The 25,268-nt window shown below is 38.8% G+C and overlaps 1 protein-coding gene across 1 annotated transcript in view; it reads left to right on the plus strand.

Moving 5' to 3' along the window:
- LOC139696541 (uncharacterized) overlaps nucleotides 1-21,529 on the plus strand; it is a 65,363-nt gene extending 43,834 nt beyond the window's left edge. The window contains exons 10-15 of the mRNA XM_071595344.1: nucleotides 6,416-6,521; nucleotides 8,651-8,829; nucleotides 13,647-13,778; nucleotides 14,292-14,463; nucleotides 15,669-16,125; nucleotides 17,915-21,529. Of these exons, the coding sequence (XP_071451445.1) occupies nucleotides 6,416-6,521; nucleotides 8,651-8,829; nucleotides 13,647-13,778; nucleotides 14,292-14,463; nucleotides 15,669-15,824 (745 nt within the window). The 3' untranslated portion in view covers nucleotides 15,825-16,125; nucleotides 17,915-21,529. The remainder of the gene's footprint in view (nucleotides 1-6,415; nucleotides 6,522-8,650; nucleotides 8,830-13,646; nucleotides 13,779-14,291; nucleotides 14,464-15,668; nucleotides 16,126-17,914) is intronic.
- Nucleotides 21,530-25,268: the final 3,739 nt, after the last annotated feature.

The following is a 25,268-nucleotide window of genomic DNA, read 5'->3' on the forward strand; positions in this document are numbered from 1 at the left end:
ACTTTTTGCGCATGCCGTTAGATATCATTGTCATCGAGGTACGTAATCTATCGTCGCTATTGAAGGTAGGAATTTGACGGTCCTTAACATGTATTCTGTACTCCTTCTCTCCTGAGCTTCCTTCTGTTTGCCACTGTCACTTCCTTCTTCATTTCTACGCACTTAAAATGCCGTCTAAAAGGCCACTTCTCTTCCTTCCTCTAACATGGCATTCCGCCTTCTCTCACGGCTTTCATCCTTTTACCCCCTCACTAATACCCACCCACCTTTTCTACCTTCTTCGGATTTCACGCAGCAATTTCCTACTCTCTCCCAGCGCATAAAAAATTTCGCCGGTAGTGTTCATTTCCGTCCAACTCAATTTTTCTTCATACCCGCTTGTGGAGTGGAAGTTGGAGTTATGGTGGAACTGATCGTGGATAACATCCACGATAAAATTCCACTCCTAGCATAGAACTATCAACTCACACAAACACACCATACGTGCATATATTTAGTGACCTCAGGGACCGAGCCATTCCCACAGGGTATCTTTCCGTTATCTCTAATGCCGTGAGTCCGATTTCCGCTTGGGGCACGGAATTCGTGTGGTACATGAAACTTTTGTGTGGTACATGAAAAGCAGACATTGGGAGATCATGCATGTATATCGATGCCTGTATGTCGATCGATAATGGTCCAGAACTTCCGGAACCGAAGATGCTCGAAAGTAAAGGTAGAGATACTTTTTTCAAATCACATAAGAAATACTCTTGATGAAGACAATAAAATCCTAGCTACTTTTTCACAGAGCATTTACATCGGCCCATGACAAATTCACCGTTTCCTTCCAACTGCAAACGGAAAGTGTGATTAGTCTCTTAAAAACCTTTATATCATGGGAATTTAATTATCTTTGATGCCGCAAAAGAAAGCATGCAATAAGATCTAGAATGTTTACATTGCCGTGACCACTTTAATAGTGTGTGGTGCACAAAATTTCCGCTAGGTGACATTAACTGCTAAATTGACTTATATATTCGACGTTTTTTTCGCGACCAGAGTTGGAAAATTATGGCGAAATGTCAATTTCAAATCAATCGAGCGAGAACATTTTATGCTTTCCCCTCAGTGAAAAATAGTCCTCGAGTAAGAAAATATGAATTTGAATTACGTAAATTGTTTTCAATATTTTCTTCCGGAAATAATTAGTCGCGATCAAATCTTTTCAGCAGAATTCACGCGTTCTCGTGCAGGTCCCCCTGATGTGTTCTTGCTCTGTGCAGTAGTTCAACTCATGCATCTGGTGGTTGAAGGTGGGCAGTTTTATTAGGGAGTTCTTTACGTCACACTCATAGAAAATAGACGACTTCATAAATTAATTACGTGTAATAAAGTTTAACTGGATAACATAAACGTGATGTAAATGTATGGGAAACAGCAACCACAAACAGGTTTTTTCCTTGATTTCTGAAGGCGATCAATGTGATTTTTATGGGCAGTAGACGGTACCTAAGTGGCACCCGGACTCTCACCGTACTTCGTGCATCGTTTCTTCCGACGATGGGGCGATAGAGCATGACGAATCCCACTTTTTTTTATTTTCTCCGCATTTTATGCCGTGGTTGGGATGAAAGGCATGCCTACATGGTAACGCTCCCAACTAAGGAAGGCTGCGAAGTGTCAATTCATAATATCTTGAAGATCTCAATTTGTAAATATGATTTAACTGAAAGTGTTGCCAAAGAGCACGTGTTAGCGTAAATGTTTAGAAGCAAATAATAAAAGTATATTGAATTTTATTGTGAGAAATCGACTTTGTGTTGCAAACCGTTTTTTCTAGGTAAGAGTCACGAGGAGGATTAATACGATTCTTAGTTGACAATTAGTTGCTGTGATTCTACGGAAGACACATCCGATTCAGTTAGACCACTTGGAAATGTTTCTTAATGGGGAAAAAATAAGCGAATTGGTTCTTTTTGGGCGGTTTTTATTCATCTATGCTATCTTCCGAATTTTTATCTTCTTCTTTCCGTGTTCATTTTTACCCTGGAATTCTCGTTATATTTTGCTAAGATATTCTCAAAGATTGAATTTTATAAAGATATTTTTCGTGAGAAGTTGAAAACTTTAGGATATTAGGGTTTAGAGGTACGCACTTGATCTTTGCTTTTAGATAAAAAAAATGTATTCCTTAATCAATCTAATAAATTAATCAAATTACCTACCTGAATATGAGTACACACTGATTGGTCCATTATGAGAAATATTATCGTATTCACTTAAACACATGAACATATTATTCATTTGAACCTAAATTCTACCTATTTCTTTGATTACGATGATCAAAAGTAATCTACCCATTTATGGTATTTTTTGAGAGTCCCCAAAAACTACTACTTATGTGTTACATAACGCATAAACTTCCTTTTGTTTTCCCTGAATTATTTCCATATTTATGTCATCTTATATGTTAACTGTCTTCTAGTTGCCTAATTACCCAATTCTCTTCAATCCTCTACCCCTCTAACCTAGCATTCTTCTATCGTGGCGTTCAACAATTCCTCCGCCCACTTCGTCTGCCTTCTTCGGATTTCACTCTGCAACTTCCCCTCTTCTCTTATCCCACGACTGTTTCCTACTCTTTCATATCTCAAACACTCGTCTTCCCCTCTGGCAAACTTACTCTCTCCATTCTTCCTCATACCCACGTGTCAAAAGCCACCACCTTCATCTTCTTGCATCAAACACCAGCTTCTGGATCCGTATATGGACTTGAATTCTGGCATTTGACGAAAACGGTGAATTGTGAGGTATTAATTAGTGAAAATAATAGAAAACATAGCATAGCATGAAATGAAAAAAATAGTCAATACAGTTAGACCCTACAAGAAGCATTTTTCAAGTTGAATTTTTAGTGCTTTGATTTATTAAGAAGCATTACTAGGGAAAAAACACGGCGCGAAATTGTTATTTCCATTTCCTCGTCTAATTTAGTCACACTACAAAAATAACTTCCTTCCTGGACTATCTCAAATCCCCTGAAGTCGCAGTCTTTTCCGATGAATTCCCTCTCGTTTTCGATGCCCCTCCGGCAAAATTACTAGGTGTGAAATAATTGAGGTCAAGTCAGATCATTTATCGCAAAATACGGAATTGCATTTAACATCGATTTAACTTTCCGTAGCCAAACTTAAATAACAGGAAGATTTTTTATCTCTTATTTAAAATTTCTTGCACAAAATCTGGTTTCCAAATCCATGAAACATTGCCTCATCGGGAGGGCTCTTTGCCACCCTTCGTACAATAGTTCATGTTACTTTTAACACCGAAAATATATTTCATTACCGAGTTCCTGACTACTTCTGCCCATGACATATTGAATCACGCCACCGTACTTAGTTTGGAGAGGGATTCCGTCACTCCCATTATGTTTTTTGGGTGGATGCGTATCAAAAGGGTTTAGTCTGTAAAACAAATTTTATGCAAAAATCCTCCTTTCCAGAAAAGTATGACAAGGAATATTAAGGACGCCGGTGTATTTAGCGAACTCGGTCCGTGTATCAATATTATTTTCCATCACGGGCACCAAATCGGCCCGCCGACGGCCTGCGTGCCGCGACACAGCGGCCTTCGCCCTACTCCTCACCTCCGCCCTCCCCACTCGGGCTTCGGAGTTCTTGCGTCCGCCGCGGCAATGACGACACGCGCTCGGGAGTCGTGCCGCCAGAGCCTTGCCGACTTGAGAACAAGAAACACCATAAAAAATAACTTGGCAGCCCCAGGGTCCCTTGCGAGTGCGCTAGTGGCGTTGGCATTGTTGAGCGGAGGTGGGTTGCACTGGTAGCCCCCCACCCCCCTTTGCCCCCTCCTTCCTCATCCTCCCCCCTCATACATACAATATCAACGCCGAGTCCCCCACGAACCCCCGCCAAACCCCCCCATGAGGTCTCTCTCCTCTCCCTCCCCCCACAGCGGTCCCCTCCCGCCACCATCCCAACCCTTTCCCCTTCCCCACCCCACTTCACCCTCACCCCCACCACTCGGTTCGCCATCTCTTGCCTTATTCCACTCACGCATGTGGTATTTATTCTCAGTGCAGCGACTAATTTTAGAATGGCCAGGCAGCACGGCCTCCTCGTTGACGGGGACCCACCCACAGGCCCCCACCCAGGCTCCCCTCCCCTCATCTATCCCTGCCTGTCCCCACCCCGTGTCCATTTTTTTCTCCCCCGGGACACCCCACCTACCCCCGCCGCAGCCCGGCAGACCCCCCCCTTTCCCTCCGCGCCGTCCCCCTCCCCCCTTCCGCGCCAGGGATCGGCCCCCGCGGCCGCTGGCGAACCAACCGTCTCCCAGTGCGGCCCGCCGCGAGTCGGAATGATGAATCATTGCTCCCCGCCCGGCGCACCGTTGTCCTCAACTGCATGTCATTCATCGCGTGGACGACTCAAAGCGATTGAAACCGAAGTGTACACGCACGCACAAGATGGAATGAATGTTTAGGTGGGGAATCATTTGATTTGACCCCGGGAGGCGATTTGCGTCATCTTCCGATTTACGATCGGGTTCTTCAACATAAGCAAGCTCCCAGAGTCTATCCTTCCGACTTCCACAGCTGGGAAGGGGGTCGAGTAAGATGCCTTTCCGTCATTCTTCTTCGAGCGTCGAAATGTGTCCCTGCCTTGTTGTAATGGCTTCCGACTTCGAGTTCCAAACTTCCATGATTTTCACACTGCAAAATTTGTAGGGGTTTTTATGTTACTTGCCGTCTGCTTCTGTGGTCGAAATGTTGCTGTGACTGATGTACAGAAAACAAATTCACGGTGAAAGACAAAAATTGACAAACGCTGGAATTGCGTTAGATTGTCGTTTTAGGTTGTCCTAACACTCTTCAGTCTCGACTACTATATTATCGTTACATGGGAAGATTTAGTTAGCAAAAGGCTTTCTTTCAGCCCTATATGTTCACTGAAAGTTGGGTCTCCATAAGAACACATTTAATTCTTTCGGATCCGCCTATTTTGCGACGCCATTACTCATGACTTCGTAAAAATCAGGGGACCAGAATGTTTGTAGTTCTTTCCGTAGTTTTTCCGAGGATTTTTTTTTTAACCTTCCGGTACATTTAATACTTTCTTTCTTCAACCAATACTTCAACTTCACATCCCCTCTTACCAGAGGGCGATTTGAAAATTTGACTGCCATTATTAAATGAAAGCGACATTTGTACAGGGGAACAATATTTGACGAGGCAACGAACGTTTCTTCCCGTTATTCCAACAATAAATTTTAATAGATCAAGTATTTAAAATATTAATTTCGTTTTGAATTTGTAGCCCGAGTTTGTAATTTAAGTAAACATAAATCACATCCGCGTTCCCTTCCGTGTAAAAGTGTAAATACTGAGACTACTGACTCTGCGCTCGTTATTTTCTCACAGAAAGCCTTACCTCAAAATTTATTTTTACATTATTTCTAAACTTAGATTCAAGTGCATTTTTGAGCATCCTTCTCGTATGATGTAGTGTTATTCCAGCATAAAAAATTGACTCCCAGAAAAATGTTATGATTTCCAATTCCCAAAGAGCGATTTCTCCTCCCCTATTATGTGAATCCAAGAAGGGTTGTAAGAAGCGATGAGGCTTCCACTTCAGTGTCCCGGATGCACTCATGTGTCACGTACTTGCTTGCGGATGGCGGAATATTCGTAGAAATACGTATTTTCTTCATGTTTCCTAGGTGCCACATTCTCTTTTAATTATTTTTCAATAAAGAATCGTAGTTGCTGTCTTAGGGCTCTAGTTACATTACAAAATTAATTTCCAGCGTGCGGACTAGGACTCACCAAAATTAAAAATGCTGAAGAACATCTGTAGATCGATTATTTTATGTGATATTAATCTTTCGAAAGATAACTTTGCATTCACTTCTCGCTAGTGTTAATTTATTCTTCAAAACTAAATAGTTCAATTTACTCAAGGATCGAGAAAAATTCTCGAAGGCATAATTTGTAAATTATCCGCAAGTTACCGTCGCTAGAAACCTGAAATTTTCATGAAAGTTCCCAAAATTTGGGCTGTCTCTATCTTTTTGCTGATTGAACACTTGAAATAAGCATGCTACACGAACAATAATTGAAATTTTACACTGAATGAAATTATGTATGCCGATAAATCCTCCAACGTATGGCATCATTATCGGCTTACGATGATTGGGTATAATATATGTATCTATGCATGCACGTTGTTACTGAAAATGAAAATATATTCTGCTGAAAAAGTCTGCCACTCAAGAATAACATTAGAGGCACTATCCAAGTTTCTGCATTTCTAATTTCCAGCGTGTGGGTTAGAATTCACGAAAATGAAAATTGATGCAAAACATACCGTTTCGAAGACTGGGTTAATTTAATTTTAATGGTTCTTTCCGCCAGATGGTGCCATCGTCGTAGCGGCCGCGTTTCTTCTTCCTCGTCCTGCCTCGACCCAGAGAGACCAGACACTGATGACACCGATTCTGGAGGAAGCTCACCCTACCAGGTAATATCTACTGTAGAAACCTAAAGCCATCTGTCAGGGTTTTTTTCTCACTGGTGTAAATTATGTCTCCTTTTATATTTTTGTTTTTAATGTGAGAATCATTGAGTCATCTTGAGCACAGGTTGTTAAGTTTTTCTAATACATCAAGCTTGATTTCTCTCAATTAAAAGTTGTAGTGCTGAGGAGATAATATCCTTTTTAGGAGATAACGCCGCAAAGGCATTAGATTTGCTATTTGATAAAAAAAACTTTCTACAGCGGGACATGTCAGACTAGTCTGGCCAGTATCTCTGCTCGTTCATCCAGGCTTGTCTATTCTTTTTGTGGGAAGAGTACGTCGAGTGAGAAAATGACAAACACGCCGGCATCAGAAATGAGGCACAACGACACCGACTGTGAGGCGGTGTCCAAGGGGGCAATCAACCTGGAAGGGATGGTTTAATTGGCTTTCAGCGGGGAAGTCAGGGGATCGATTCTCGATCTTCCAGAGAGTATGGTTATCTGCTGCCCGTGTTGACGCCTCGCGTAAAATCTTGATAGCTTGGCGCTAGGTAACCAACCACGTAGGTTATGAAAACGAGTATACTGCTAGCAGGGTTTCACAAAAGTTTGAAGAAATTTTCTCCCTGTATCCCTGGTGACTGAATTGAATAGAAGCGGGGAAAATCCATTAAGGGCGTTGGTTGGTCGTTCCTCGCAAGGAATGTTTTCCCTGTTGTACCGGCGCTTATTCGAGTCGCATAATGTCGCCTATTTTGTACTTTCAAGGGTAGTGATAATCAAAGCCCATCCAGAGAGTTGCCTATTAGTTTAAGCTCTTAAACCGTCATTGAGAAGCACCAACTGAGAACGATCGGAGTGTTTTTCCATAGGGGACGGTGGAATCTTTGGGCAGTGGTCGTAAAAATGAACTTCGTTCTTGAAATCGTTCAGGAATATTTTCGTACGCAAATTTCCTTTTAAAATCATGAAATAGCAGAAGTTAATCAGTAGATGTAGCAGAAGAATTAATCGGTTTTAGTCAGGGGCTTAGGCAATCGCTTAATCAGAGGGTATACTGCCGCCTTGGGCATGGGTGGTATGTATCTCCGCGTGTTTTCAGTCCATGGGGAACCCGGTGACCAAATACTACGAGTACATAAGATGTACTAAACGGTGTCCCCGGTGAGCAAAGATTGTGTAGAAAAGTCCTGAATCAAGATACACGTACCTTCCTAATTGCACATTTTTACAGTTTACTTTCGTTGCAATGGGTTCATTGAATTTCAACATAATTTGGAAGTTTATTGCAGACATTTACGTCATAATCTAGGAGGAAGAGGTCCTTTACTGTCGAATTGCCCCGAAAGTATAGGTACTCAGCTGTTCCTTGAACCATTGGCTTTGTATTTTTCCACAAGAGATGGTCTTTCAGTCGAAACTTACGGATGGAAATTTTCCCCAATTAATACACTCGAGCCATGATGACATATCGAGAGAATATGTAACTCAAGAAACTTAAGAGATGTCAAACGAATAAAATATTAGGAAAAAGTTTGACTTGGAGACAGTTGCCAAACTATGGTGAAAATAGAATATTACGAAAAGTTCAGTAGCATTTCCAGGCAAATTCTTATGCAGTATCATAACATATAAATGATAGCAAATATCCAGAGACGTGACTCTGAAGTGCAGCATATTTTATTTCAATTCTATTTTAGAAATTTTTGCATCCCTGGTTTTAATACTGCACAAAATTCCACCTATGTTTTTGTGTTACGGCTAGAATTAGTAAAATAAAAAATATGTTTGATCAATAATCTGTACCTAACACAGGCTGAGTCTGTTAACACAGGAATTAGCTCCTGATGAATTTCAGTTTTTTTAAGCCTTACCCCATTAATTAATGTCTATCTAAGTCTATAGCCTAGAGTTTTCCAAATTTTTTTCCAAGGACCAATACCATTCCACAAAGAAAGTGGCTCAAGGTATTCAATTCCGATTCATGGATCATACCCGTTCAAAGGTTTGCGCATAGAGTTTGGAGACCACTTGCCAGACCTACCAATGTGTCACATTGGTGGTGGTCTGGGTGATTCCCTCACTTGCTGAACGTGCACAACTCATGTTAACTTCCTTGGTCGTTGCAGGAGGGCGTTGGAGGTGGCGACTCAAGGGAGTCTGTGGGCGGAGGGGTTGAGGGTGTCGAGGGGCAGAGGTGTGGGGGTGGTAAGGGGGGGAGCCCATCGACCAAGATCATCTCCAAGCAGGTGGGTGTGGGTGGAGGAGGGGTCGTGGTGAAGGAGGAGGCGGCTGCATCCGACGGGGCGTGCTATTGAAGTCATAAAGGCAAAGAGTGAGAGAGACGGGTGTGACTGAGGTTGTGTGTGTGTGCATATGTGTGAAAGCGTGCTTGTGTGTGTGATCGTCTTGGCCTATTGGTATCCCTTTCACTGTAATCGGGGGGGTGGGACGGGAGGTGATGGTGGTTAGGGTGTGAATGCGCACACAATTTTTTCTCTCCTTTGGCTCGTTGGTGTGCGTGGGTTGATTGGTCTCGGCTGGGTTGCTGCTGGTTTGCAAAGGTGATCGTTGGTTTCAGGTTTTGGGGAGGGGTGGGGAACGACTTGGTCCTCCACCCATAACGGTAGCCCATCTTTCATTGGGTAAGTGGCAGCATTTACTTTTAAGGCTCTCTCTCTCTCTCTCTCTCTATGTGTGTTTTCTCTCTACCCTTTGATTTTTTTGTGGTGTCTCTTAACCAATGGAATGTAAGGAGCTTTACGACACTAGGGCTATTAAAGCAGAACAATGGCACAGTTATTTTGGTGGCTTTGGCCTAAATCATCCAGTTGAATTAAATGCTCAAAGTTTGTTTAAAACTATCATAACCAGTGTGACACAGAGGTGCTTACTATTGCAGTGTCAGGTCATGGGCTTATGGGAGCAAAGTTTCTTTATCATAGTTCATGGCAGAGTCAATTTTTAACTAGTCATCTGAAAAGTTTCAAATAAGATTTAAAATGCGTTACTTACCAATATTTGATATAAATCATATTGCTATGGAAGATTCAGAAACATCTCCATTTCCCTGCCATTATGTGATTTACAGTAGGGCTATATGTTTGTGTCTTCATTCAAGCAACAAAAATCCTGGACATGTATCCTAAACTTCTTTACATCTTAGCATATAAGTAGTTTGACACACTTAAATAATACCCATGCCCTAATCTTTAGAAATAGTGGATACAGGTGAATCAAATCCTGAATAGGGCATTGAAATTGTAACACCATATATCCACAGTCATAAAATTTTTCATGTCTCTCAAGCAATCGACATTAATTACTACCTCCTTCTTTCTCTTGGGTCATTTATAAAAGTCTGTTAAGCTATCATTAGGTAGCCATCACCCCCACTTTTCACTAAAAAATTGAAAGACAGTATGAACATTCTCCAGTTCGTGAACTTTTGCAATTGTCTTTGCTACAAAAATTGGTCTGACATAAATGGATTAAGATATTTGATATTTCATGTTTAAGGACACCTCAGGTGTATAAATAGTAATTCAATTTCATTCCCATTACCTATAACTATTACTTGCAATGTTTCCTTGACTTAGGTAGGTTATTTATGAAAGAATTTTAATATTAATTGAGGGTGGGTGGGAAAAGTTAATGGTGATATTTATAGTTTAGTTATTGCTTTTCTTATTATTTGATTTATATTTTATGTATAGGTAGGAGTCACTTGCATAGTGTCATAATGCAATTTTTGGGATTACTTAACTTTTTCACTTCACTGATTGTTTGCAATTTCGATTCATACAGCTGTAGAAAAACATTTCCTACATGTATGTTTGTGCATATTTCTAAAATTTGATCATATTCATCATGCTGTTGCTATCACCAGAACATCATGATATTTTAACCAAAATTTGAATTAGGTAAATAACTGTGCCAATATTGCTATGAAATTCTTATACAAAGTGTACCTATCATAGGTGCCCCTGCGGTAGTTCATTGACAATCAAAGGCTGAGCTGTGGTTTCTAATGAGTCATCTATCTATGCTTTTGTTAAGTTCACAATCATGAAGGCTGTAGTAACAAGTACAAAAGTCTGAAATTCTATAATTGGTGCAAGCAATAAATGACAACTGAAGTAAATATTTTGCTTCTTCAGTTTATTTTCCTATACATTTTGACATTTGCTCTTAAACTACATTGATTAGTTTAGGTTGATTTTGATAGATGAGTGTGGAGCTCACGTAACATGAGCCTCAAGGCATGTGAAATTCACACATTCAAGGCAATGGAGCAAGTTCTTTTCTCTGTATCACCACTTGGTTTCCCACAATGTCATGACAGCAAGAAAATTGCATCACTTGGATTCTTAGATGGGATTGTTCAATGCATTACCATAAATTTTGAAACTAGACACCCTCCAATTAGCAGTTGAAAACCAAACTCACTGAGTTACCATTCCATTCCTTTATCCTTTACAAACATACAGCATAGTTTAATTTAAACTTGAAATGATTTTACTGAATTGTTTTTGAATTAATGTACTGTAGTGGACCCACATATCTAGTTGTAACCACTGTTAGATTCTATGTATGTAAACTAGCAAAAGTATTGTATGATCTTGCCATCTCTGATAATGATCTGGAAGGACAATAGATCCTACTTTTGCCAAATATTACTGAATAAATATATAGGTCTGTTTAGATTTTTTTAAATGTAATTTTATGTCTTCAATATATTTTATAGTCATGCAATTTAATCATGTTGTACTCTAGGGTTGCCCCCAAAGTAATTCATAGTGAATTATCGTTTATTTTTTTCAATAACTTGCCGTGAAAAATATATGCATAACATACGTAGGTAACTACTGTAAGCAAAGAAAATTGAAGTAGAATGCACCATAATAAGTATTTGTCAGTGTTAAATCAGAAATTGCTCCAATGCTGAATGAAGTATATTTCATCACTCGCATAAATGTTGTTGAATAAACATGATTAAATGTTGAAATGAAATGGGAACATATTCAGTTCCATTACCTTTAGGAAGCTAGTGTCCTTTTTTGTTCAAGAGGCACTACTTTTTGCTTTGAAATCGGTGAATAACTGAAGTAAGCATCTAAGTATCTAAATGAAGCTTTTAATTAACGCATTGCACTGCACTCTTGGCCTTCATCAATTTGAAAAAAGAAAAGCATAGCGTGACGGCATTAATTTATTTTGAAAAATGTCTGTGGCATGTGTTTTCTAAAAATTTGGATTTTTTTGCAATATTTTTTGTGTTTTGCATGAGCTGTTCAACATTCCCAATGTTTAACCCTCTCCAATCAACCAGTCACATCAAATATACTACATCTATCCATCTCCATTATAAAGCTTTTCCAGATTTAGGGTTTCTATTTTGTTTCCACACCTAAAATTGGCATTATAAAGCATTTTGGTATGCATTTAAGCTTCGAGCAAAAAATCCTTTGTTGAAGAAAATTGTTGCTAAATTTTGCTTAAATTTGGACTCAAGCTCAAAAAGCAGATAAATGTAAGAGGAGTCACATGATGACAGCGGATGATGCTATTTTACTTGATAGCTATTGAAGAAAACAGTTCTATAAGATGCCTGGATCTGAATATCATATGCTAAATGAAGCTTATTTCTCCATCATCCCATCGTTTAAACCTCCATTGCCCTCCTATTTGGCTATTAATGCTTTTTGAGGCCTTTCTAGCCCATTCTGGAAACAAAAATACCTCCTGTTTGAGAGGGAGGAAAATCTTAATTGATCTGGAATAAATATTGGTGTCTTGATCCTCCTGTGAAGTCACCTAATTTTCTTGTTTTGACCTAAACCATGCTAACATGGGCAAATTAAAATTCATTTCTAATGATACCTTGAATTACCCATATGAATCCCATCTTACAGGAATGTATTTGAGTGAGCCAATCTTGTTTTAATTTACAATGCACATTTTCATAGGTTCTGCTACAGAAATCGAAATAACATATAATGTAGCTGGATTTCAAGTGAATTTAAATGTATCTGGATTTAACATATTTCATTTCAAATAGATTTTAAGCATTTCATTAGAATTTGTCAGTGCTAAGTTTTTAAGAATAACTGGTTATTACTCATGTGATGGATGGTAATCAGTTACTCATCCATGGATGAGGTTAGAACCTAGCAAAACCAACAGTCAGAATTGGTACATGTTCATCTACATCTACATCTACATAATACCCTGCAAGCCGCCACAAGGGCGTGTGGCGGGGGGTGTTAGGTCACCAACCGTAAAAAGGAAAAATACCACATGCAAAAAAACAACACGGAAAATTACACCCACAGCAGCGCACACACTCATGCAAAAATCCCTTCATCCAATACTCATGCAAACACATATACTGCAAAACAACTAAAAAACTGCACCCCATGATGCAGCACGAAAGCCATCCTACAACACGGAAGCCAGGACACAACAAGCAAGAAATTGAAACATCACTACCACATGAAAATGCACCACGAAACACTCTACCCCCAAATAGTCTGTAAAAGGCAGGGAATGCGAGTGTAGTAGTAGTAGAGAGTTTCAGCGTAGTGTGTGAGACCAGTGACATGTAGCTTCTCCAATGAATATGATGTGGCATGTACTCAGCTACGGAAATTTACACAGCTAGTCTTCCAGTGATCATTCAGATTTTAAGTGCAGGCTCTCTGTTTAGCTTCAAAGTACCCATTTGCCAGTTAACATGGTTTTTTTTAATAATGAGAAATAATTCACACTAGTGGTCTATCCTTATGCAATGAAGTAAATATTCTGTGGAATTAGATATGAATGTCTCACAGCACAGAATGATACCATGGGAAAGAACATTGTATCTGAAAACAATAATGATCTTTTGAGAAACATTTTATTTGCAAAAAATGAGGCTTGGAGTTAAACATTCAGCACCTTTTTACCAGAACTGTGGTTTCTTCTCGCTGTCCCCCAATGACCCCTTGCCTTATTTTACATGCTCTCCTCCGTCATCCCACTCCCCCTTACCCTTCCCGCATGGCATCCCACCCCAGTGCTGCACCCTGTAATCCATCCACTTTTGTGCCCCTGCTCTGCTTTTGACATTAATGTTGCACGCAGCAAAATCTTGGAGCCTCTTTTGATGTTGGCACCCCCATCACAAACGCTTTGGGTGGTGGGGACTAACCCCAGTGGCCAGTGCAGTCTTGCTGGAGCTCCAGGTTTGACGCCGATGGGACAGGAGGGTGAACCGTGAGTGAATTAAGTCCAAAAACACTCCCTCAGGGTGGCACTGATCACCTTTCCTGGTAAAGAGAAATGAGTTCTATGGTTAGTCTTCCTGATCTTTTTAAGCGCATTTTGCCCAATTTATTCTGCCTAGAGTTTTATTGACTGCATTATTGTATACATATATGACATGTAATGGTATATTAGTCCAATAATTTTGAAGTGCCAAGTGACGAACTAACATATATAAGTTTGAGATATTTAATGATTGCATTGTATCATTTTTTTGCTTTTCAATCTAATGTATATATGTACATAACAGTAATAATTAAAGATGACAAGAGTTATGCTTACGAAATATTTTTAATTATGTAACAGTAGATTAAAAGTTTCCAGTCAGTTTTGAATTCATTCATTTTATTACTTGCATTTGGTACTATTTATTTCCATAACTTCATATCTATGTACATAAGTATGTACCTTAGCTAAAAAATTTATTTAAGATATCCGCTGTGTTTGAAGAATTGAGTAAACCTATTACATATCTCCCCTTCTTCTTCATCCTGAGGTACAACAGATGGTGCGCGAAACTCTTATGGATGAAGGCTTGAGGGTCGTGAGGGAGCTGGTGTCTGGAAGAGGACGAGATGGTGGTGTGGATACTGGTGCTGCGTCTCCAACTCAGGATTCATTCTTTCATGAGAACAAGGTCGGTACCAGAGGCTTTTTAATGGGGTTGTACACATCAGCTGCTGAAATTATATAAATCACAGTGGTGTACATGCTTATGAAAATGCATATGTGTGGAGTTGTGGAGAGTGGAGAACTTGTGGAGTGAGTCTAATGAAATCCATAAGTGATTGAATAACCAGTAGCATTTAGGTGTCTCAATTACAATCGTTGCCCTAAAATCTTTTTTTCGATTGATTTCAACTCTGCGGAATAGTAGCACCTGTTAATTGAACGATTAATTTCTGAGATCCTTTACACAAACAGCAACATCTTCCAGCTTTGGGGTTAGTAAAAGTGTGCCACCAAAAAAGTGTCCTCCAAAGTGTATTGACAAGTATTTTTACATTGGCTGAAGGTAATAGCTGCCATTCTAGGTACCAACTTAATCAATGTATGTTATCAAGTTTACTAAAAAGTATCACAATTGAATTGTTCCTTATGCATTAAACTTCATGGATAGATAGAATAAATGGGTAGCTTTTGGTAGGACTTAAAGAAGTGGAGGGATGTCTAGGAAGAAGTCTTTCATTGTCAGTAGACTGCAGCCTGTTTATGCAATGTTTTGATGGATTGAGAGTAGAATTTGAAGTGTTCTCACTCCACCTGACACCCTAGGGATTGGGATACCCCCAAATAATATGAATAAATGTGACAGTAATAACAAACCGAAATGCATATGGAAAATTGGCTGAAAAGGAACAAGCAAAGCACTTTAGTAAAAGTTTAATGGCATCAAATGTTTTACTTTTTTATGTCAAAATCTGGTTTGCGGTAGCCCATTGGGTAGAGCGTTGGACTGCTGACCGGATGGTCCCGGGTTCGATTCCCAAGCAAGGCACTCTGGGCACCTGCAGCTCCACCCAAGCAAAAGTGATTTTTCGGGTACCAGGTCTTCCTGGGAAACCATAACCGGCACAGGGAAAGGAACTGGCCCCCCTACCCTGATGTGTGAATTTTTCACATGCCATTTAGGGCTTAGTACTGGGTGATCTCTACCATCACCTACTAAACCGACCTTTGGGTTGATTACTGTATTTATGGTTTTATGTCAAAATCAGGTGCGATTGTTCTTTTTCAATAGGTGCTAAAAACTCGTAAGTTAATCCATATTGAAATGTGCACTGAACTAGTTCTAAGTTTAATGAGTTTCCTGAATAAAATTGCTGTCGTATGTCGTTTCAGGTGATAGCTTCAAGTGGGAACAATATTATTGCTGTGGCTAACCCAGCACTCTCCATGTCTCCAGCCATACATTCTCCTCCAGCCGACTCAGGAATCATTGCCGCTGTCCCTGTGGCCCTCGTCAAAAGGGAACCCCCTTCTCCCACATACGATTGAAGACAATGTCCCAGCTCCTGACACCACCCTAGAGCATTGTTACCTCCATTGCCGCTCACCCTCGTGGCTTGACCGTCTCCTGGAAGTCATCACATGAGCACGCTTGGGGGAATTCCACGTTCTCAACCACCATCGGAATTTTTATTTTACTCCCTTGAACTCTTTGTCATGCCTTTGGAGCCACTTTCATTGTGGCCCAAAGAGTCTATTAATAACCTTCAAAATCCAGTGGCGTCCAAGTGGATATTCCCAGTGTGATTTGTTCAACAACTGGATGAAGTAGAAGTTGAGCCTGACAATTGTAAGTAATACAATGTTCTCTTTTAGTTTTCCTGTTTTCCATGTTAACTTTATGGGGCCCATTTCTGAAAGCTCCAAGTCAATTTACAAGTCCTTGAAATTTACTTGTATGAACTTTGGTATTGATATTTATAAAATGTCACTTGCTTATATTAAACAGAATAGGGATTTGAAAAATTTATGTGTATCATATTTAAGACTAAGGTTGGAGGACTTACAAATCAACTTGTGGCTTAGAGAAACGAGCCCATGGAATCAACTGTAATGTAACTTTTTGTCTCAAGCTAGGATAACATTCATGTCTTAAACTTACGGCACAGGTACCTTATATCCTCCCCCTCCAATGGTTGTTGATCACCAGTTGTTCACCAGATGACCGGTGTTCAACCGGAATCTCACCTCTTTTGTGCTATCTCAAGCCTCTCCCCATGTCCACCTGATTTCCTCATCTCTTTCACTTCTTCCCTCTCATGTCATTGCCATTAGCCCTATTGACCTTTGACCTGTCAGGAGGTGATACTGATTGCTGATGAGAGATGTTGGGTTTTAGGAATGTGGAAGCTGCCAGACCACAAGTGCTTATAAATGTAATTCGTACAAAGGTTTCCGTGGCATTGAACTGCTTGCCTCTGCATTTCTGGGTTGTCCATCCATGTTATTTGCCTTCGGGTGATGGTAGTTCACTGGCCACTCTGCCTGCATCCTCAGCTCAAAGGTCACGTTTGTAGGCAGGATGGCCAGCGAACTTTTGTCACCCGAAGACAACTAACACGGATGGACAACCCAGAAATGCAGAGACAAGCAATAAGTGTAATTGTTAATCAGGGTCCATTTTTGGCAGAATAATGAATTAATTCTCTTCAAGGAAGGCAGGAGATGTACTATTCTAGTGGGTAGAGTGCTGGTACAGGCACCACTCAGGCACCCTCAGCTTCGCCCTGAGTGATTTCTCAGGTACCAGATCTTTGTGGGAAATCAGAGGTGGCACAGGGAAGTGGACTGGCCCCCCTTATTATGCTGATGTGTGAATTTCACACACCATTGGGGAGTTAGTATTGTGTGGGCTCTACCATCATGTATCAAATCAAACTTTGGGTTGTGGTGATTTCAAAGGAGATGATCCTTGCCTTTTTTGTGCCCAGTGGTGAGAATGCCTGTTATTAGGGGCTCAACAATGTCACAAAATGTATGCATATCAAGGTAGGGTGGGGGGAGGCAGTTCCTCTTGTGTGCGGCCCAGGAGGGTCTGATCTGAGGGAAATCACGTGGCTTGCGGGAAGCTTAGGTTGCCTAGAGTCATCTGAATTCCAATGTGAGCCTTCCAACCTGTAGATGAGTGCTTTTATCACAAGATGCTATTCCTCTTTAATTAGTAATATGTACATTGATACTTTTTTGAATAAAAATAGCTTTAAGTCCCAGGTATATCATATCTCAGGCTTAAGGGGATTCTCTCAGCTCTTCAAGTGTTTTCGTACTGTTCAGATCCTGTTGTGTAGTATTTCATGATGAAGGTAATGCCATGATTCTTGCTCAATAGGAGTTCTTTCCTATGTTATGCGTTTATTTAATATCATATTCGCCAAACTTCCTGGTGGAGATGAATCAATGTTGTGGATGGTGCAGCTGGCTTGAAAATATTCCTCTACTATATTCTCGAATCATTTTCAGCACCCAATGAATAATTATAATGAGCAGATATCTTTTAATCTATTTGAAATGTGCATCCACATAACAGCATTAATCACAATTTTATTTTATTTCAACTCATGCCTGCAATTTTTTTATAGGTTTTGGTCATCAATGTCCCAGCTTATTGTTGGTCATTTGACAACATCGGCAGTGCTGAATACCATATAGGCTAGGAATTATTCAGCTGTGTTTTGTGACTCATCAATTTATATTGATAGCTTATCTTAGGGGAGACTATTGGCTTAATAGTGAAATTTGGAAAGGCCATACTCACTTTTAGTATAAAACTTGGATTTTTTAAAATTCCTACTCATTGTGATGTGAGATCTCCTGTTCTCTTCGCAAGTGACATGATTTTTAAGTATTCGTGAAATTTCCATAGAAAATTCCCTTCTGCATATGTAGCCAAAAAGGAGTGACAAAGACAATTCAGGTGGTGATATGAGTTCAAATTTTTAGGGAACTATTGAAATCAAGAATTTCTTAAAACCACTGGAGAGGGGTTTCTATTAATATCCGTAAGTGCCATGTCAGTCGATTGTTTAAGACTTTCCAAAGTGAGGATGAACTGTTGATATTAAGGATACTTTGAGTAGTTTGGTACAGCGTTCATTGTTTGCAACTCAGTTCCACCAGTGCCAGCTCAGGACTGTGCGAATAATAATCCTTTGTGAAGTGATAGAGAAAGGCGCAAATATTTTTGTAAATGGATTGCTGTGAAAGTGGATGGCGGATTCTGGTGCTATTAGGCTGACCATCTGAAGAAAAGGTCTCTTGTGATTTTAAATCCATTCAGTCATTACACTTAGTAAAATTGTTATTATGCTTATATTAAATGATTATAACTTTGTGATTACACCATGATAATGGTTGGACTAAGTGCATACTTATGGCGTTGTTTTATGATAAAAATGGTTTTCCTATTGGATATGGTACATGTGAAAGACTTTTAATGAGGCATGTGTGATGGATAATTATTTGTGTTATGTAATAACATATTACACTCCTGGAATGATATTGCTAGATGCTGCAAAATGTTAGTTACATGAAAAATCCAGAATTAATATTCACTTAAATTGCACAATTCAGCTGTTTATAGGTACATACGCGTTCTAGGTATTTTCAGGGTTCTGGTAACAATTTGGAAAATGAATGGCAATTATGGTATTTGCACTGTTTGTATTAATAGATGTATCCCATCTCTGATGTAACTAACAGCATAAAATATAAGGACGGTAAGGATATATCATTATGAAACCTGTGAGAGATCTTCTGATAATGCTTAGCAAAGTCTTCTCAAATTAAAAAATATATAATTGGGCTAATTAGATGATGGAAAAACATATAGACCTCCAACCAAAGGCATTATTAACATTTTTATTTGGCATCAGGGAAAAATGATTTAAGTTTAGCTCAACCTGACTCTGACATCTGGTAAATAGGCACTAAAAAAGGTTTATTTGGGCAGTATCACCACATTTTGTGGCCAGAATCACTATTGCAGCATTGCAAACAATTTTATTTGCTTGTATTTATGTGAAAAATTGATGTTATGAAGCAACAAAGTATTATCTTGGAATGCTTCTTCAAATAGTAATGAGTATTACCTAATTCTTATTTCAGTGCAAAGCATCTAAATGGTGGTTTTGTGTTTAATACTAATGGTTCATCAGTGACTCCTTATTTCTGTACTGAATAAACCATTCTAGGCCAAAACAAGAGGGGATGATGGAAGTACAAATTATTTTTGACCTTAGCATGGATTGTTATTTCCATTTGGCATCTAAGTATCCATCCTAAGTTTCTTTGAGCTTTCTGCTAAAATTTGGTGATATTGACCTCAGGCCTACGCCAAGGCAGATAAAACTTTTGATAATATTTCCTAATCTTGTCATCAAAAGATATGAGTACAAGAATTCAGGTTGGGGTGTGATCAGATGAGAGGAATTGGGATGGCCAAGAATGGGAGACAAGGAAGGGCGGCAGAATGTATAAATGGTACCAAATCCTATGGAATTCAGGGGATAGACAAAATACTACAATAGGCAAGAACTCCCACCTAGATTTTGAGAGGTAGCACACCATACTTGTCTCTCATTATATCACATGAACCATCCTTCATGTTTTTAAATTAATGGAAAAACAAATATAATTTAATTTTCTTTGGTAATTCACAATAAACTTACTTTAATGTTATCACTGCCCAAAATGTTTATTTTACATAATATTATATTTAAATGTAATGAAAAGAGATTAAATTCAGATTTAAATAAGATTCACATGGTAAGAATATGGTTAGGGTCAATTCTTGGAATGGACCGAGATTTTACCCAGGGCAGCAAATTGTTCTGAAAAATCCAATGGGAAATTCTGTTGGTATGAACATTGTCATTATGAGCTTGGGAAATTATTGGTTGTTAGTTTAAACTATCAAGAGGTTAATCTAGGTATGTAAAAACATTGATATGACAATGATCTAGCCATGGAGTTGGTTTTTCAAGAGTGCACGAGAAATTGCATTATCAAGAAGTTCGAAAATACTACAGCAGATTGTATGGTTTATTTTTGTGTTGAAAAATGAGTTCTGAGGTTATTGCATTATTACTAAATGTGGTGATGTGAGCCTAAATGTAGTATTCTACCTGTTTTTCATCATCACAAGAACTTGCCTTCATTCAAGTCTCATGAACTGAATCTTTGTAACAATGCCATGAGTTTCTTCATCTACCAAGATATACAGGAAAAAATTCTCTTCCAGAATCTCCGATTGAAACCACATGAAAAGTCATGGCAAAAGTGAATTATCCATTGCATAATTTGTACAACTTTAGTGGCAGCCATGAAAGACATTTATCAGAATAAAATTTTATAAAACACTCTGGTGATTATTTTGCCAATAAACTGTAAAAATATGTTTTCTTCATGTATCCATGTGTCTTGATACCAATATTGCGAAGAAATAATCCATCAACGGCAGATAAGATCAAAAGTTCACTTGTCCAAAAATCTCGGCATATATTGCACCACTTAATGTCCTGTGTAATGAAAATGCTAAAATGACTGTTGAACTATTAAGTCATTGAGAGAGAGGAGCACTTAATGGTAGCAAAATTATCCCCAAGTGTAATTTGGACTTTAATAGGTAATATTGCACCAGGATCTGAATTATCTTTTCAATTAAACTACTGCATGTGTGCACAGCAGCTGCTGTTCTAAATATGCATGTTCTATATAGTACAGTTGTTATTGTGAAGTTTCATATGCCAGAAATCATTTTCAATATTTTATTGAAATTCATTACTACTTCTCTGACACAAACCCTAGCCTATGTCATCATTCAAGCGGATCATTTCATTCCGTTAAGGAGTGTTCCATCATCCAAAAATATTGTGAATATCTATCAGAGTACTTGCTTTTGTACAGTCTCTGATATTATGCAAAGTTTGCTAGGAACTATTGACTGTGATATTTAAAAGAGTATTTTTTGTGTAAAGCAAGACAAAGGTAGAAATCACACCAAGGTAATATTTGGGAGGAGCGAACACTGCCATTGTAATTTTGGGAATCCAGAAGCCATATTAGGAAAAGGTCATTGTGATGCACTTGTCTCAAGTTTCTCTTTATATATTTAAATAAATTGAGTTTATTGATGATATTTGTGCAGAGACAATACTCTCAACTGTTCTACTACAATGGAAAATCATGTGAAAGTCAGAGAAATAAAAAAATTTTTTTCAAACTTGTTATTTTATTCAGTTACCTATGGATGAAGTGTAAAATTTGTTTGAAATTTCTGAAGTGAAACCCTTTCTTCTACCTGCTGCCAAACATAGTCAATGTCTGTCTTCAACCCAAACGTCAATTGGTGATAGAATTAGAAGCTCAAGAATTGGTGATAGAATTAGAAGCTCAATTAGAAGCTCATCTACTCAGCCATATGGTATGCAAATAAAACAGAGCATAATTGTAGGTATAGTGATCATCTCCTTTCCATATCTTGGCTCCAAAAAGTATTTAATATCCAAACATCACTGAGCCCTGCCCTAGCATGAGCCCTGGTTTAACTGGGGGTGCCCAGTGGTATTCCATAAATTTGGAGCGTAGACTCTCTTAGCCAGCCATTGGCAGTCAAGATTATATTTAGGATTCAATAATTTGCTTAAACAATGATAGGCGATTAGTCAACTAATCACTTTGGCAAATTATTTATAGTGGTTATGACCTAACTGGGAAGATTCTGGCTGAAGTCCTACCTCCTTCCTGAATAGTTATTTCTCTCATCATGTTCTCAACTATTCCTTTGGCAAGAGCCATAAAGTGTAACTCATATAGTTTATATTTCTAATGCACAAACAATAGTGAGGCAACAATTTATTATATTGATATTACTGAAAGGCCAGTGAATTTGAGTTGATGTTGAGTCTCCAGTTTTTGAAATTGACATCTTCATTTCACCAGTATGATTAGTGCTGATCAAGTCTTTGCAAATCATCTTGAATAGCTCCTGGCCATAATTCTTCAGCTCCTCTTCCTTTCAGATTCCCTCTTTTGAATAGCTATTTTTCAAATATACTTTCATGAAAACTAAATGCCAGATTCATTAAAATCCCTCATAGCACATATGGTGAAGGTGGGCTCCAAACATTATGTACATTTTTATAATCTTGAATTTGCTATGTGCAGAGAATTTGGAAGTTTTTTGTACTCTGCAGAGTACAATAAACTCTGAGTGCTTATGCTATCAGCTGGAATTGAATATTTTTTGCTGACAATTGCCAAATAAATAGAAGTTGAGTTTGTCAAAAGATGGAATGTAAGTCAATGGATAAAGGAGTTTCATGTTGAATATTTATTTGGAATGTGATGGTTTTCCCGGATTCAATGTCAATTCTTTACTTGTAAACTAAAAAGGTAAAAGTTCCTTGTATTGGAGGTTGTGATTCCAGAGTGATTCCTACGTAACAAATCTGTGAGATGGTGAGACTAATGTAATTATACTTTTATGCTCATGCAATTACTAATATGAAGTATAATTGGAACTAGAGGGTGAGAAATATGACTTTTTAAAATACTTTCTTTGTGTTAGTGCACTGCAATCATTTTTAAATAATTTTATTTAAATCAATCGTGGAAGATGTATAAATAAGATAAATGTGTCCTCACAAATTTTAATTTGCAATATCAATTTTAGATGTTAATTCTCTCAAATGATCACTGGGAATATGATCAGTATATATTAATACATTGATCATATTCCCAGTAATGTTAATCTGATCAATGTGTGCGGGAAAATGATCGATGCACAGTTAGCCATAGTTTTTGTGGTAATGTGTGTTTTTTTGTCTCTTCATTTAAGAGTAACTCATTTAAATATCTTCCAATAAAAAAATTCATTTATTGTGTTTTGTGTGAACACTAAACTTCCGACATTTTAATTATGTTATCAATAAAATTCTCCGTCTTTAAAGTTCAAAGCACATAGAGCATTCACTCTCGTGATAAGCATTCGTAAGAAGCAACCCTATTTCATGCTGAGCCCAGGGGGACGCGCCATCGGCTCGAAATCCTTCGTTTGTCATGGCAATTCTTCATCGGTTCCCACTGGATCTAATCCACGCGCTCCTCGTAGTGAAGGTCTTCACGGATCAACAGTTATTTCGTCCGTCCTGATGTGTATCTTTTCATTAGTTTCCGTTTTTATATATACGAATGTCCATATATAAGCTACTTTTGTTCTGCATTTTCTATGGCTAAAACTCGAAAACTATATACATGAAGTTAAGATGACATTTTTTATATTTTAGTTCAAAGTTAAGGCCATATTTTTGGCTTGACGATTTACTTCCGATCACGAGGGCTGGTGTTTGAATTTCGGTGATACCGGTAATACTTTATCACCGTTCCTGACTTTCGTTATGAGGACTACTTGTGATCTCTCAACCCATGAGGAGTAGTAACATATTTAATATGGCCAAGATTAGAGCGATAACACATCTCTAGCTTTCTAATCACGGCCTAAAGTTGCCCAAGTAGGTGATGGAGAAGAGAGATGCAGTGGAAACTTGTTTGCATGATTAATGACCGTCCATTATATGGACCACGGCCCATAAATCTTTTATTAACTAGGATAACACACATTGATTGCCTAATAGGATCGCAAGCATAATAAAATTGCTTAAAAACATTTAAATTACCTCAGGTGAATAACTTGACGTAGAATTTCTTCGCGATTCGGTAACCGGCGAAGGCTATCCCTATTTGCGTCGGCCAAAGATGCAATTTATAGTAGGGAGCCTTCGTTTACTCCTCTTTAAACTGGAAGTTTTGAAAACGCTATTAGTTTAGATAATTGCATTTGCTAAAACTATTCACAAGGGAGTGAGTTGAAATTTTGCAATTTTACGATGGTCACCATCATCATCTAAAGAGGCCTTCTTGTTGCAGTCATTGGTCTCTCACCATTGCCGTTTTTTTCAGTCCATTGCAGGTTGTTACTCTCAGTAGCAGTTTGGAGGCGACGGACAGCTAAGGTCATTTGCGCCATTATGGATGGATAGGAAATGAAGCTCTTCATACAAAAATATTTTTATGGATCACCTAGGTTTTCTGACAGTTGCATATTTTTTGAGGGACACAGAAGTAGACTGCCCTCACTCCTGCATTCGAATTTCCGTAGGTGAAAGTATCTTCAAAAGCCTAATATGTTCAGAAAGTGATATTAACCAGACACTTAAGTTAGTTTTCCTTATCCCATCATCACTTGCATTCAATCCTTCCATCCATCCCTCTATCCCAAATAGCACAAAAGGGACCAGCTATCGGTCGCCTCCCCTAATTATTTCCTGAATAAGATGCATTCTCAAGGTGTTAAAGAAAAAAAATTACTTTCTTTTTCAACTGTTTACTCATAAATATACTTAAATACTGGGCCTACAAATGACGCATTAAACTTTTATGACGGACCGGCGTCCGTCCCATGTGTATAGTAAGCTTGTTGAGAAGGAGCTTCGATATCCCACTTCCCTTTTTATTTCGAACGGAGAGGAATTTTGAGAGAATGCGAATTAGACAGAGCCGGGAAAAAACAAAAAACGGGGGAAAAAAATCAAATGAGGGATGCCTCTCAACTCTCAACATGAAGTGAAAGGCATTTAGCCACGCACACACTTGGTTCCCCTCGTATCTCTCCCAGGGCTCATAGAAAACTGGGACAACTACGAGAAAAAGGAAGCTGGAGGAGCTCATATTGTCATATCAGCAAACACACAGTAGGGCCTTGAAAAATAACTGGCCTAAGGAGGCTACTTGGCGGCACTTCCAGGCGTTTGCGCAGCGCTGGTCAAAGCGGACTGGCAATCCAACTCCTGTGTCCCTACTGCTTCGTGAAGTTCCCCCGGGAAAACTCCATTGGATCAGTTGTTTGTGGTGACTGTCACGATGGAGAAACGTACA

The sequence above is a fragment of the Hetaerina americana genome, unplaced genomic scaffold, assembly GCF_022747635.1.
Source record: "Hetaerina americana unplaced genomic scaffold, ioHetAmer1.1.p SCAF_7, whole genome shotgun sequence".
Classification (NCBI taxonomy): Eukaryota; Metazoa; Arthropoda; class Insecta; order Odonata; family Calopterygidae; genus Hetaerina; species Hetaerina americana.